This window comes from Microcebus murinus, chromosome 7 (assembly GCF_040939455.1).
Source record: "Microcebus murinus isolate Inina chromosome 7, M.murinus_Inina_mat1.0, whole genome shotgun sequence".
Lineage (NCBI taxonomy): Eukaryota > Metazoa > Chordata > Mammalia > Primates > Cheirogaleidae > Microcebus > Microcebus murinus.
Window position 1 is genome coordinate 104,381,348 of NC_134110.1, and position 15,706 is coordinate 104,397,053.

The 15,706-nt window shown below is 38.6% G+C and overlaps 1 protein-coding gene across 4 annotated transcripts in view; it reads right to left on the minus strand.

The window, feature by feature from the left end:
* SNTG1 (syntrophin gamma 1) overlaps window positions 1-15,706 on the minus strand; it is an 836,056-nt gene that overhangs the window by 88,374 nt on the left and 731,976 nt on the right. For all 4 annotated transcript variants that reach the window (XM_076005316.1, XM_076005315.1, XM_076005314.1 and 1 more), the window contains one exon: window positions 260-412. In XM_076005316.1, coding sequence (XP_075861431.1) covers window positions 260-412 — 153 coding nt within the window. The remainder of the gene's footprint in view (window positions 1-259; window positions 413-15,706) is intronic.

The following is a 15,706-nucleotide window of genomic DNA, read 5'->3' on the forward strand; positions in this document are numbered from 1 at the left end:
CTAATTAAAATTGGAAATATGTTTTCGATGAGTAGTAGGAAATAGCCTAGAAAAATCAAATTATGGAAACATTAAAATGTTATTCAAAGCTGTATTACTAGTCATTTAACAACAAAGGGCAATTACTGGCCATACTTGAGAAGGAAGTCATGGCCCCCAGAACTGTATTTTTATACCACTTTGGACTAACAGTAGAACTCGAGGGCAGTAGTCACGCATCTTTGGGAGTCACAGACCCTGTGGTCCCGGGGACTCTCACCTGTATCCGTTCCACTTCAAGAAAGGTCGCTGTTTGGAAGGCTCTTTCCCACTGGGCGAGGTCACAGTCCAACTCCACGGAGAAGTAGAGGTCCTCCCCCGACTCGGACTGCACGGTGAAGCAGTGCCTCCGCCGGTCCAGCAGATCACTGTCCTGGTGAAAACCTGGAGTTACAAAGGCTGACACACCCCCGTACAAGGCTACCGTGGCCGTCCCCGCTGCAGCAAGGTGTGGACACCACCGTCAAAAGGATAACACTCCATGACATCACTAAGTCTTCATGAAAAATGGTTACAGCAACCAAGACTCCAGGCCTCACAGTCTGTGACTGGCACACTGTTCTCTGTGTTCACACTGGAGCGTGTCCATGAAGTGGACGTGAGGGTTTCTGGCTTCAAGTCCTCCTAGCAGCTACCCAGCAAAGCAGCCAGCGCAAGACGGAGTGCACACAGTGCGACAGGTGACGCACAATCGCCTCTCATCCTCAGCGCTGTCCCAGTGTTCAAATTAAATACTTCTAATGAATGCGTTTGCAAATTTTAAAGAGCTTTATAAGCATTCTAGGTTTTTATTGTGTTGATTTCTGGAACAAAGAATTATCAAAATATTCTTCTCTATGAGTCTAACTTGCCTACAGAAATTCTGTTGCTTTACAAAAAAGCACATTTACTTTACTTGTGTAACTGTATTTCAATGAGTCAAAAAGATTTTGACACTGACAATTTCTTGTTCTTACCAGAAATTTTCACTCATTCATTTGGGAAGTAAAGTGTTCACAAATTTATGTGTATTCAAATTTAAGACATGTTAAAATGAGAAAAAAATGCAGCTAAGAATTTATGAAATAGGCTAACCCAATATAATATGTCAGACATGGTCTCTGAAATGCAGGCGTGTGCCTCCTACAGATGTTTTGGTGGATGACTGACCCCTATCTGATGGTGGTCCCACATGATTATAGTGGAGCTGAACATTTTCTATCACCTATTGGCATTGTAGCCATGCTAACATTGTAGCGAAAGGCATCACTCAGGTTGTTTGTGTTGATGCTGGTGTACACATAACTATTGTACTGCTAGTCATATAAAAGTGTAGCACATACAATTATAATATACAGTACATAATTCTTGACAATGACAATAAATGGCTATGTTACTGGTTTATGTACTTACCACACTATATTTTTTATTGTTATTTTATAGGGTACCCCTTATACTTAAGAGAAAATAAATTTAAGGTTGAGGTAAGAGGGTAGCTTGAGGCCAAGAGTTAGAAACCAGCCTGGGCAACATAAGTGAGAGCCTGTCTCTACTAAAAATAAACAACAACAACAACAAAAAATTAGCCAGACATGGAGAGATGCGACTATAGTTCCAGCTACTCCTGAGGTTGAGGCAGGAGAATGGCTTGAGCCCAGGCATTTGAGGCTGCAATAAGGTATGATCATGCCACTACACTCCAGCCTGGGTGACAAACACACACACACACACACAAAGAGTTAACTGCAAACAGCTCAGGCAGGTCCGTCAGGAGGTATTTCAGAAGGCACCGTTTCATAGGAGAGGGCGGCTTCCCGCCTGTCTTTGCCCCGGAAGACCTTCTGGTGGGACAAGATGTGGAGGTGGAAGACAGAGATATCAATGATCCTGACCTTGTGTACGACTAGGCTAATGTGTGCTTGTGTCTTTATTTTCAACTAAAAATGTTTAACAAGTAAAAAATAAAAATTGTATAGCCATACAATGTGTTTGTGTTTTAATCTAGTGTTATTACAAAAGCATCAACAAGTTTTAAAAAATTCACATGTTTATAAAGGAAAAATTTATAGTAAGTGGAGGTTATTTTATTAATGAAGAAAGAAAAATATTTTTAAAATGAATTTAGTGTAGCCTAAGTGTCCAGAGTTTGTAACGTCTGCAGCCGTGCACGGCAGTGCCCAGGCCTCTCGCTCCCTCGCCACCACCGCGGAATCCCGGAGCAACTTCCAGTCTTTCATCCTCCATTCGTGGTGCGTGCTCTATACAGATGTTCCATTTTTTATCTTTCATACTATATTTTTGCTGTTCCCACTCTGTTTGCGTACACAAGCACTTGTTGTGCGACAGTCGCCTGCTCCCCTGAGCGCAGGAACGCGCTGCGCCGGTCTGTGGCGGGAGCGGCCGCCCGGCCTGGGCGCGGAGGCTACAGCACTAGGCCCGGTACGTGCACTTCCGGTGTCCCGAACAGCACTAGGCCGGTACGTGCACTCCCGGTGTCCCGAACAGCACTAGGCCCGGTACGTGCACTTCCGGTGTCCCGAACAGCACTAGGCCCGGTACGTGCACTTCCGGTGTCCCGAACAGCACTAGGCCCGGTACGTGCACTCCCGGTGTCCCGAACAGCACTAGGCGGGTACGTGCACTCCCGGTATCCGTGAACAGCACTAGGCGGGTACGTGCACTCCCGGTGTCCTCGAACAGCACTAGGCCGGTACGTGCACTCCCGGTGTCCCGAACAGCACTAGGCCGGTACGTGCACTCCCGGTGTCCCGAACAGCACTAGGCCCGGTACCTGCACTTCCGGTGTCCCGAACAGCACTAGGCGGGTACGTGCACTCCCGGTGTCAGCAAACAGCACTAGGCCGGTACGTGCACTCCCGGTGTCCTCGAACAGCACTAGGCCCAGTACGTGCACTCCCGGTGTCCTCGAACAGCACTAGGCGGGTACGTGCACTCCCGGTGTCCCGAACAGCACTAGGCCCGGTACGTGCACTCCCGGTGTCCTCGAACAGCACTAGGCCGGTACGTGCACTCCCGGTGTCCCGAACAGCACTAGGCCGGTACGTGCAGTCCCGGTGTCCTCGAACAGCACTAGGCCGGTACGTGCACTCCCGGTGTCCCGAACAGCACTAGGCCGGTACGTGCACTCCCGGTGTCCCGAACAGCACTAGGCCGGTACGTGCACTCCCGGTGTCCCGAACAGCACTAGGCCCGGTACGTGCACTCCCGGTATCCGTGAACAGCACTAGGCGGGTACGTGCACTCCCGGTGTCCTCGAACAGCACTAGGCGGGTACGTGCACTCCCGGTGTCCTCGAACAGCACTAGGCGGGTACGTGCACTCCCGGTGTCCTGGAACAGCACTAGGCGGGTACGTGCACTCCCGGTGTCCTCGAACAGCACTAGGCCGGTACGTGCACTCCCGGTGTCCCGAACAGCACTAGGCCGGTACGTGCACTCCCGGTGTCCCGAACAGCACTAGGCCGGTACGTGCACTCCCGGTGTCCCGAACAGCACTAGGCCCGGTACGTGCACTCCCGGTATCCGTGAACAGCACTAGGCGGGTACGTGCACTCCCGGTGTCCTCGAACAGCACTAGGCGGGTACGTGCACTCCCGGTGTCCTCGAACAGCACTAGGCGGGTACGTGCACTCCCGGTGTCCTCGAACAGCACTAGGCGGGTACGTGCACTCCCGGTGTCCTCGAACAGCACTAGGCCGGTACGTGCACTCCCGGTGTCCCGAACAGCACTAGGCCCGGTACGTGCACTCCCGGTGTCCTCGAACAGCACTAGGCCGGTACGTGCACTCCCGGTGTCCCGAACAGCACTAGGCCGGTACGTGCAGTCCCGGTGTCCTCGAACAGCACTAGGCCGGTACGTGCACTCCCGGTGTCCCGAACAGCACTAGGCCGGTACGTGCACTCCCGGTGTCCCGAACAGCACTAGGCCCGGTACGTGCACTCCCGGTGTCCTCGAACAGCACTAGGCGGGTACGTGCACTCCTGGTGTCCTCGAACAGCACTAGGCCCGGTACGTGCACTCCCGGTGTCCTGAACAGCACTAGGCCGGTACGTGCACTCCCGGTGTCAGCAAACAGCACTAGGCCGGTACCTGCACTCCCGGTGTCCCGAACATCACTAGGCGGGTACGTGCACTCCCGGTGTCAGCAAACAGCACTAGGCGGGTACGTGCACTCCCAGTGTCAGCAAACAGCACTAGGCGGGTACGTGCACTCCCGGTGTCAGCAAACATCACTAGGCGGGTACGTGCACTCCCGGTGTCCTGAACAGCACTAGGCCCGGTACGTGCACTCCCGGTGTCAGCAAACAGCACTAGGCGGGTACGTGCACTCCCGGTGTCCTGAACAGCACTAGGCCCGGTACGTGCACTCCCGGTGTCCCGAACAGCACTAGGCCGGTACGTGCACTCCCGGTGTCCCGAACAGCACTAGGCTCAGTACGTGCACTCCCGATGTCCGAGAACAGCGGGAGCACCCGCCAGGGAGGCGTTCCTTAGAACCTGTCCCTGCCATTAAGCAGCTCATGATTCTCTATAAGGAGGGTGCTGACAGTTGTCAAAAGGTTAATCATCGATATATTTAATTGTTTTGTAATGTGGAGGTTTATAAATGTATCATCATTCTCTGCTTTGGCAAGTATTTTAAAAATAATAAGTACTCTCCTCCCTCTTTCCCAGTGCGATTCCTATGGTTGCGGGAAGAGAGCTAACAGCGGGAAGCTACTCAGTGTCACAGAAGTCAGCGCTGGCACTGCGCCAGGACACGCTCAGGAGCCTGAAAGGATGAGAAACTGTCTTTGTGTTTATTGATTTTCCCACCCTGTCTGAAGGGAGAAAAAATGGACACATAATATTTTTGTGAATATAATCCAGTGATTAACAGGTTGCAAAGTACTTTCTAGTAATCTGGAACTTACAACGTCTTAAGTGTGGAGACAACAACAGATAACAACCACACGAGTAAATATGTTAGCATGAATTATTATGAATGCCATTATAAAAAATAAGAATGTGGTGTTATATCAAAATAGATTGAAACACCAGGGAAATGTTCTCTAGGGAGTAACCCTTCTACAGTGGCAGAAAGATGAGTAGATTAATGGTCTAAGTGGAGGGGAAGGATATCCTTTCAGAGACAGGGGTGGACTGGCTGAGACCTGAAGTGAGGGTGAGGGGGGACAAGCCAGAAGTCTGGAGAAAAGGTGGGGGGCTGCGGAGAGCCAAGGGTGGGGGCAGACATGAGGTCACCGGTCTGGTTATGAACGTTTACTTGAATATAAGTTTAACGACAAGCTACTGTAGCAAAACTTTTAGTATGCCCTTTCTTTATATTGCAGATATTTCAACATCTACATTAGCTTTTTGAATTGATAACATTGGCACAAAAATTAATTATAACTAAATTCTGCAGATTTTCCAGAAACTTTGCCAATTTTATGGTTTATTAAATTGGCCTTATCTTTCCTTGTAATATAAAATTTTAATGTCATTACTCGCCAGAAAATTTTGATTTTTTCATAAATTTCTTTTCGTATATTTCATGTTGCAATAGGATCTTAAAATGGCCTTCATGTAAGATTTTCTATTCTTTTGGCAAAACTTGACTTCTTTACTCTTTTAAAACTCAACATAATGTTTTCTGTTGCATTAGCCAAGCACTGAAGCTCTCTCAGACCAAGGGTCCTCTAACCAACTCTGCAGATATAGTCCCAGCATCTGCAGCCACTTGCCGCCATTACTATGGTTGCTCCTAAGGCACTCGTCATTCACTGACTCACTGCAAACTGGCATGGGCATCTCAGTGTAGTGAGGGAGACAAATACGTAAAAATAATAAAAAGCACTATGACAGTGTAATAGAGGTTAACATGCTAAGGAAACAGAATAAGGAACAATATGCCAAAATCAAGAGAATGCAGGAAGAAGAAAGGAGTACTCTGGGGAGAGACTGTAGCATCATCAAGGGCTTAGAGACAAGCGCAGGAGCAAGGAGGCACCCAGGAGATCCTGCCGAGAAACACACAGCGACTCGCCGGGAGAAGCCAGCGGAGGGCTTCCCGTGGAAAGAGGCAGCACCCACTCGCCCCAGAGACAGGGGCAAGTGAGCGGGGAGGGAGGAACTGCAGGAAAGGTAGCATGTTTCCATCTCTTATCAGAAGTTCAGTGAAAAGTGACGATAGCCCAACATTTTAAAGATCTTCTTTCAAAGTAATCATTTAAAATAACTGACACTGGATCCCTCTTTGGAGTCTCCACCTTGGCTTCTCTTTAGAAAGAGATTTCTAAAGCTTGTGTTCCCTCCTCGTGGCTGCAGCCATTATCGAGTTACATACAAGTAATAATATATATTACTAACTGAACAATTAAGTAATAACATATGCATAAATAGAGACTGGCGTTCACTTGAAGCATTAATAGCATAATGAGTATTTATGCAGGTTTATCCACATAGACGTGAGAAAAAATTTTCCCTGTGTATTCACATAGTTCTGTCTCTCAGCCCTCGCCTCGCTTGCGTGCACGTCTGCTATCGTGGGGTGGTAAGAGTGCAAGCTCTAGCTTGAGAATGCTGTCTGGATTTAAATCGCAGCTCTCCCATTTATTAGTAGGTAACCTTGGGGGAATTCATGGCCATATCTATAGCTTCCCTCACTCATCTGTGAAATGGAAAGAATTAATTGATCTCATGATTAAATAAAATGTTATAGATAACGTTAGCTTACTTTCTGATACATCGTGGTTCTTAATTACTGTTATATATTTCTGTTATCAATGTCAATATTCAGTAAAATAAATAGATATGTCATTCCCCAAACTCACCTTCCTTGACTTGCTGTCTGTACACATCTGTTGTCAGAATGTGACCTTTGCCTCAGTAGAAATGACAGCCTCCAAAATACCGTCTCACTCATTGGAAAATAAAATTTAATAATGGTAATTATAGTAATAATAACTAAACCTGTCTTGAGCGCTTTGTGTATTTTTCTCACTTTTCTCACTTCTTCAGAAGTATCCCCGATTCTGTCAGATTTGTTGCGAGTCCTCTGGCCACTTTCTGCAGACAGTAACCGAGGCTGCCCTTCCCAGGCTACTTCTCCCTTCTCCAGAGCGGCGTTCCAGAGACAACACATGATAAATATGTTTGCTAGTAATGCATGTGTTTGTTTGAAAGTACTCAGATGTCAATGGGGATAACTGAAGTGTATTTTTATTAAAAATATATGAACAAGCTATGTTTTAAAAATAATCATTGAGATTATATGTATTACCAGCCAGAAATTTTCTATTTTGCTTAAAACATACAAGACTAAAGGAAGAAAAAGCTGCCAAAAATCAGTGAGTTATCGCTGTTAAAGTTTTCACACATGCCAGTATGGTTTCTTCTCTCCTTCACACCACTATTTTTCATCCCACTTTTGCTAACTTGGCAAGTCACTTGTTTCACACTTTTCCAGGTTCACTTAGCATTGTTCTAATATCAGTTATTTTTTTCTTTCAAGTTAATGATATCTGTGGATTTTAGAATAGAAATGAAAAAGAAACAACCACAGCAAGGATAAGCATTTTCTCATTATTATATTAAACATAAACTGTAAAGCACATCACTCAACCAATATATTTATAATGGTTACATGTATTACTGCTACTTTTATTTGAACTTATAGTGAGTCATAAAATCATTCAGTCTTTAGGCATGAAGTTATTTAAACCAAACAAAAACTGCAATTTTTAAGGAAAAAAGAACAGGTCTTGGAAGGATTCTTCAGCAACAAATAATGATTTTTATTTATTGCAGACATTATAATAGTTAAAAATGAAAAGAAAAAACACATACTAACAAAATTAAATCTTGCCAACTAATTTAGAGTTACACTTCCAAGTATAATCAGGTGTCTAAACTGGCTAATTAATTCTACATTAAGTTCCATATGGAAAATTGTAGTTTTAATAACATATTCTAATACTATTTTTTATTTTTATGAAGAATGCGATCTCATAAAAATGAAAAATAGTGTTTTTGACATGGAGTAAAATTTTCATATAAATAAAAATAGTGTTAGGAATATTTTCCATCATTAGATTTCAGAAAGGAGAAAGTTGGGAAATTGGCTCAAAATTTTATAAATCTGACTCTATGCATCACAGAACAGAAAGGATATGTGAGAATTATTCAGCTAATGTTACTAATATGGACAGATAACTTTTGATATCAGTTATATTAGCTGAAAAATTATATAACCTCTAATTTAGTTTTTAAAAATTTTGTGCTAGGTAGACATAAATTAAAAGCCAGTGAAAGTAATACACATGAATTCTGACTATTTCCATTTTTTATAGCTATGGCAGTTTACCAAGATATTAAAATCACCTTCCTATTAAAATGTTACCTAATGCCCACCAGAGTAATTATTTTTAATATCATCTAGCCTTTAAATTAATACTCAAATATTCACAAGTAAATTTTATGATCTCAAAAGAGAAAGAAAAACTCTCATTTTTTATTGACAAATTATAGATGTATATATTTATGGGGTACAAAGTGGCGTCATGATTTTTGAGTACACTGTGAAATGGTTAAAGCAAGCTACTTAATATATTTATCACCTCAAATATTTATCATTTCTTGTGAAAAGAACATTTGAAATGTACTCTCTTAAAAAAATGCAAATGTACAGTACTCAAGTAATAGCTATATTTACCATGCTGTATAACTGATCTCAAAACAAGAAAAAAAAATTTAAATAAAACTTATTCCTCCTTCTTAGCTGAGGCTTTGTACTTTTTGACTATCATCTTCCCATTCTCGCCAGCATCAGCCTTTGGTAACCATTCCTCTTCCGTGACTTTGTTTTAGGTTGTAAGTGCGAACGTGTGGTGTTTATTTGACTTTTTGTGTTTGGGTTATTTTACTTATTATAATGTTCTCCATTTCCATCCATGTTATCACTAATGGCAGAATTTCTTTCTTTTTCAATCTGGAGTAAGATTCCATTATGTATATATACCACACAGTCTTTATCCAGTCACCTTTGGATCCACACTTAGGTTGATTCCGCAACTTGGCTGTTGTGAGTAGTGTTGCAATAAACATAGGAGTGCAGACATCTCTTTGACATATTGACTTCAGATCATTCTGGTAACTACTTAGGAGTACGATTGCTGGTAATTCTATTTTTAGTTTTTTGAGGGAACCTTCATACTATTTTCCATAGAGGTTGTACTAATTTACATTTCCAAATACAGTGTGTAAATGGTCCCTTTCTCCACTCCCTAACCAACACTTGTTATCCTTTGTCTTTTTGATAATAGAGATTCTAAAAGGTATGAAGCGATATTTCATTGTGGTTTTAATTTATACATCCCTAATGATTAGTGATGTTCCACATTTTTTTATGTATCTGTCAGGCATTTGTATTTCTTCTTTTGAAAAATGCCTATTCAAATTGCTTCCCCATTTCTTCATCAGATTATTTGTTTTCTTGCTGTTAAGTCATTTGAGTTCCTTATATATTTTAGATATTAATCTGTTATCAGATGTATGGCTTGCAAATACTTTCTTCTGATCTGTAAGTTGTCTCTTCACTCTGTTACTTGTTTCCTTTGAGGTACAGAGTTTTTATTTTTATATAATCCCATTTGTCTATCTTTGCTTTTGTTGCCTGTACCATTGGGGTTGAATATAAAAAAATCATCACCCAGATCAATGTTATAGATTTTCCCCTACATTTTCTTCTAGTAATTTTTTGGTTTCAGATCTGAAGTTTAAGTCTTTTATCTATTTTGATTTTATTTTTGTACATAAGGTAAGGTAAAAATCCAATATCATTCTTGTAAATATTGATATCCAGTCTTCCCAGCAGCATTAATTGAAGAGACTGTCCTTTTTTCATTGTATGTTCTTTGCACCACTTTGGAGAATCAATTGACTGTAGATGCTTTTGTTCTTTTCTGGTCTCTCAGGTCTGTTACATTAGTCAGTGTGTCTATTTTTATGCAAATTCAATGCTGTTTCAATTACTATCACTTAGTAAAGTTTGAAATCAGGTAGCATGATGCCTCTAGCCTTGTTTCTTTTCTTCATGATTGCCTTAACTATTTGGGATTTTTCTGGTTCTCAATGCATTTTAGAATTGTTTTTTTCTATATCTATGAGAAATGCCATTGGTATTTTGATAGAGATTGTATTAAATTTGTAGATCACGTTTGGTAGTAAGGACAGTCTTCCAATCCACGAAGACTGGATATCTTTCCATTTATTTTTGTCTTCTTCAATTTCTTTCATTTATGTTTTATAGTGTTCAGTGAACAGGTCTTTCACCTCTTTGGTTAAATTTATTCCCAAGTATTTTACCATTCTGTATCTATTATAAATGATATTTTTTTCGTGATCTCTTTTTCAGAAAGTTTCCTTTTATTGTGGAGAACTACTACCAAATTTTGCATGTTCACTTTGTATCTTGCATGTTTACTGAATTTGTTTATAAGTTCTAACAGGTTTTCTGTGGAAAACAAAAATTGGGTTTTCTATATATGAGATCATATTGTGTGCAAATAGAAATAAGTTAATTTCTTTCTTTCCAATTTGTATGCCTTTTATTTATTTTTCCTGCAGAATTACTCTGGCTAGGAGCTCCAGTACTATATTGAATAAGAATGGTAACACTGAGCACTCTTACCTTATTTTAGATTTTGCATAAAATTTTCAACTTTTCTCTTTAGGGTATAATATTAGCCGTGGATTTGTCATATATGGCCTTATTGAATTTAGGTACATTTCTTCTATACCTAATCTGTTGAGAGTTTTTATCAAGAATTAATATTAAATTTTTAAATGCTTTTTCTTCATCTAATGAAATGATCATATGATTTTTGTCCTTCATTTTGTTAATGTGGTGTATCACATCTATTGATTTGTGAATGCTAAAACACGCTGTGTATCCCAGAGATAAATCTCATTTGATCATGGTGAATTATTCTTTTAATATATTCATGAATTTGTTTTGCTAATATTTTCTTGAGGACTTTTTCATCTATGGTCATCAAGTATATTAGCCTGTAGTTTTCTTGTGATGTCCTTGTTTGGCTTTGGTATCAGGGTTATGCTGGCCATTGTAAAATGAGTTTGGAAGTATTCTCTTCTGTATGATCTTTTTAATTAGTTTGAGGAGAATTGGTATTGGTTCTTTTTTAAATGTTTGGTAAAAATCAGCTGTGAAGCCACCAGGACCTAGACTTTTCTTTGATGGGAGACTTTTATTACTGATTCAATCTCCTCACTTGTTATTGGTCTGTTCATATTTTTTATTTCTTTGTGATTTAGTCTTGGTAGGTTGTATGTGTCTAGAAATTTATGCATTTCATTTAGGTTATTCTATGATCTGGTATATAATTTTTAATAATAGTCTTTTTAAATTTTTATTTATTGATTTATTTTTGATTCAGGGTCTTGCTCTGTTTTCAAGCAGAGCAAGAGTGCAGCAGCCTCTACATAACTCACTGCAACCTCAAACTCCTGGGCTCAAGCAACCTCAGCCTCTTGAGTAGCTAGGGCTACAGGCAAACACCACCATGTCCATCTCTTTTTTTCCTAATCTTTAAAAAATTTTTCATAAAGACAGGGTCTTGTTATATTGACCAGGCTGGTCTTGAACTCCAGTCCTCAAGCTGTCCTCATGCCTTGGCCTCCCAAAGTGCTGACATTGCAGGCATGCACCTGACCCTAGTAATCTCTTACTGTAATGACCCTTCTTTGATTTCTGATTTTATTTGGTCTTTTCTCTTTTTATTGGTTATCTACCTATAGGTTTGTTATTCTTTTAAACTTTCCAAAAAAAAACCCAAAAAAACCTCTTTGTTATATTGATCTTTTGTATTGCTTTTCTAGTTTTCATTTCATTTCATTTATTTATGCTCTGATATTTATTTTTCTTTAATGTTTTTTAATGTTAAATTGTATATTTGCCATCTTTCTTTTTTTTTTATGTAGAGGTTTATTGCTATAAACTGTTCACTTAGAACTGCCTTTACTACATCCCATAAGTTTTGATATATTGTGTTTCCATTTTTGTTTGTCTCAAGATATTTTTAAATTTTCCTTTTAATTTCTTCATTGACCCATTGGTTGCTCAGGTGCACATTGTTTAATGTCCCATATTAGTGAATTTCTGAAATTCTTACTGTTATTAATTTCTAGTTTCATATCGTTATGGCTAGAAAGGCATTTGATATGAGTTCAATCTTAAATTTGCTAAGACTTGTCTTGTGGCCTAACATATGATTTATCCTGGAGAATATTTTGTGTATTCTTGAGAAAAATGTGTATTCTATTGCTGTTGGATGGAATGTTTTATAAATATCTGTTAATTCCATTTGGTCAAAAGTATTATTCAAGTTGAATGTTTCTTTATTAATTTTCTGTCAAGATGATATGTCTAATATTGATGGTAGTGTGTTGAAGTCCTATTATTACATTGCAATTTATTTCTCCTTTCATGTCTTTTAATAGTTGCTTTATATTTAGGTGTTACACTGTTGGGTGCATATATATTTATGATTGTTATATATTCTCAGTGAATTGAAACCCTTTTTCATTATATGATGTCCTTTTTTTGTCTCTTTTTATAGTTTTTGATTTAATGTCTAATTTATCTAAGTATCGCTACCCCTGCTCTTTTTTGGTTTTCATTTGCATGAAATACCTTTTTCCATCCCTTCACTTTCAGTCTATCATGTCCTTAAAAGGGCAGTACATCTCTTGTAGGCAAAATATAGTTGGATCTTCTTTTTCACCCATTCATTTACCCTACATCTTTTTATTAGAGAATTTAATCCATCTACATTCAAGTTAATTATCGATAAGGAAGGACTTACAACTAACATTTAATTGTTTCCTAGATGTTTTTATTTTTTTCTTTTTTTTAAAGATACTTTTGTTCTTCTTTTCTCTCTTGCTATTTTCCTCTGTGGTTTTATGATTTTCTGTAGTGGCATATTTTCAATCTTTTTTAGTTTTGTTTTATGCATCTTATGTAGACTTTTGCTTTTCTGGTTACTATGAGGCTTATGAAGAACATATTACACTTATAATAGTCTAGTACAAGCAGATAACAATTTTGATACATATAGCAACTCTATAATTAAAATATTTTCAACATCATTGAAAGCAACACACAAATTTTATAATTCTTAATTTAAAATAAATGTTTAAATAACTTAAAATAAAACTAAGACATGTGGAATATTTATTAAAATAAAATCAATTAAAAATAAAACCAGTGAGGTCTCCCTATATGTAAATCAACTCATTTTTCTGGATTTTAATTTCCTTACCTGGAAAAAGAAGAAATACAACTTTAAATTTCATCCTTTTTCTTGGATGGAACTATAATCTCTTATATATTAATATTGATATACTCTTCATATACTATCTTTAATCTTTATGATGATCCATCAAAATAGGCTATAATATTTATTTCTCTGATTAGGAAAATGGGTCTTAAATACATTGATTACTTTCCCACTTTGGAAGCTGTTTGCTCTAAAAATTAAGAACGCTAGTTTGGGAGTCATTCAACTTAAATTTGAGTATCAGTTTAGCACTTATTATATCTCTCTAAGAGTTAGTACAGTCATTTTTAGAGAGGACTTGATAGTACCTGCCTTTAATTTAATCTTGTGAAGATTAAATAAATCAAAGGATGTATATCACTTAGAAAAGTGACAGGTACATATTAAAGTAGTCTATAATATCATTAACATCACATGATACCACTAACAATTACAATATTAACTATCACGAATATTGACGATTATTAAAAACAAAAATAAAACCAGACTCTGAACCCTGTATGCATTTCAGAACACACACTTGTCTCTATAATATAGTATGATACTGCTGTAGTAGAATGTAAGATACATTAATATAAGGCAAAGCCAGGAAGCCTCCATCTTCTAACAGAATTAGCTAACAGTATTCACTGGGAAAGGACAAATGCTCGTCAGAATCGTGTGTGTATAGACAAATCTGACTCTTCTGCCATTCTCTAGAGATCGTGGGTATTGCCTGTGAATTCTGTGCCAGCTTAAAGTAGCTACGTAAATGCTAACCCTGATTCCTATTTATTTATAGTTCCTGTTAGTAATATTATTTTTCATTTGAATAAGATCATTTCTGTTAAGAAATGATTTTATAGAAATCCCATTTTCCATTCTATATTTGAGAAAATTAAAGTTTACAAAAACCAAATAAAGTCCACACCCTGAAATTTCAGAGATAATGGAATAGGTAAGATATGGGTTTTTTTTAAATATAACTACCATACAGTTATTTTTTATTATCAGAATTAGAATATGTAGTCTAAGATTACAATTTTAACATTCAGAAATCTATGGGGGAAAGGCAGCTTATATAAAGTGGGTCTGGGATAAATTTCCCCCTACCTCTATGACACCAGAAAAGTGGCAGTTTAAAATGACAGATTTCTTCCTTTCAACATCCCTCATGTCACTGGGATTTACCTGATACAGAAGCAAATACATTAGTCCATACCTTGGAGCAAAATCAAAGTTATTTCTCTATGGTTCTCATGAGCAGGCAATACACCAACCTTAACCTACTGCCTGTCCTTCTAGCATTCTGTTTGTAACATTCGTAATGATTCATTTGTTAAACCTAGCTACATAGCATTGCTCAATCTCCTTCACTAACTTATTATGTCTTAGATTTAGCTGGCTTAGAAAAGAGAAGCACTACTTAAAAAAAAAGAAAAGAAAAGAAAAGCTTGAGTAAAGACAACTAACCCAAGTGGAAAAATACTGTGTGTGCACCTTCAAAGAGAAAATGCATTTTTATATGATAATGTTTTTAACAAGTGAATGGCCCATATATAGAATGTAATTATCAAAAACCCCACTGTGTATAAATATCATTGTCTTTTATTTACATTCTTGATTTCCTATTGAATATACTTTAAGCAGTTTCCATTACTATTTTGATTGTATCAGATATAATTTTCCCTATAACATTATTATTGAAACAAAAAGAAGCTTTACTAACATAAATGAGCATTATTAGAATCAGAAAAGCAAACTAACAAGCAGGAGAATGCAAAATGACAAGATTAATTTCTTATAATACTGAGTGGGATGCCTTTCACAATTGCCTGAGATTAATGGTTTGAAATGATAGTCATAAGATTCATCTTCCAGATGTCAATTCTAATATTCTATGTCTGAGAACAGTTACATCATCATAAAAATATTTCAAACTCATGCTTAGAAAACTCATAGGAAGAAAGTATGTGGTTTTCCAGAGACATAAGCATTTAGAGGGGTTGGGAAATACTATGTGTTCCTATAAATGGTGACATCACAGGGCCACAACCAGTAGGAATTGTGACTGTGCCTGACTTCAAGAAATAATTCAAACAATCCCACATTTAAATGTATCCTGAGGATGAAATTCTAATTCCTACCTTTTAATACTTGGTATGTGGAATTTGTCCTTCAATGTTCCAGTGTGCCTCTGTGAAAACTCCATCCTCCCACTGCAGTTTATTTTAATTTTTTCTTCAAATGTCGTAAAAAACAGGTGGTCATCACTTTTTAAAAAGTAACCTTTTATATCCTTGAGGACAATTATCAAGTCATCTCTCAGCTTTCTCTTTATGAAA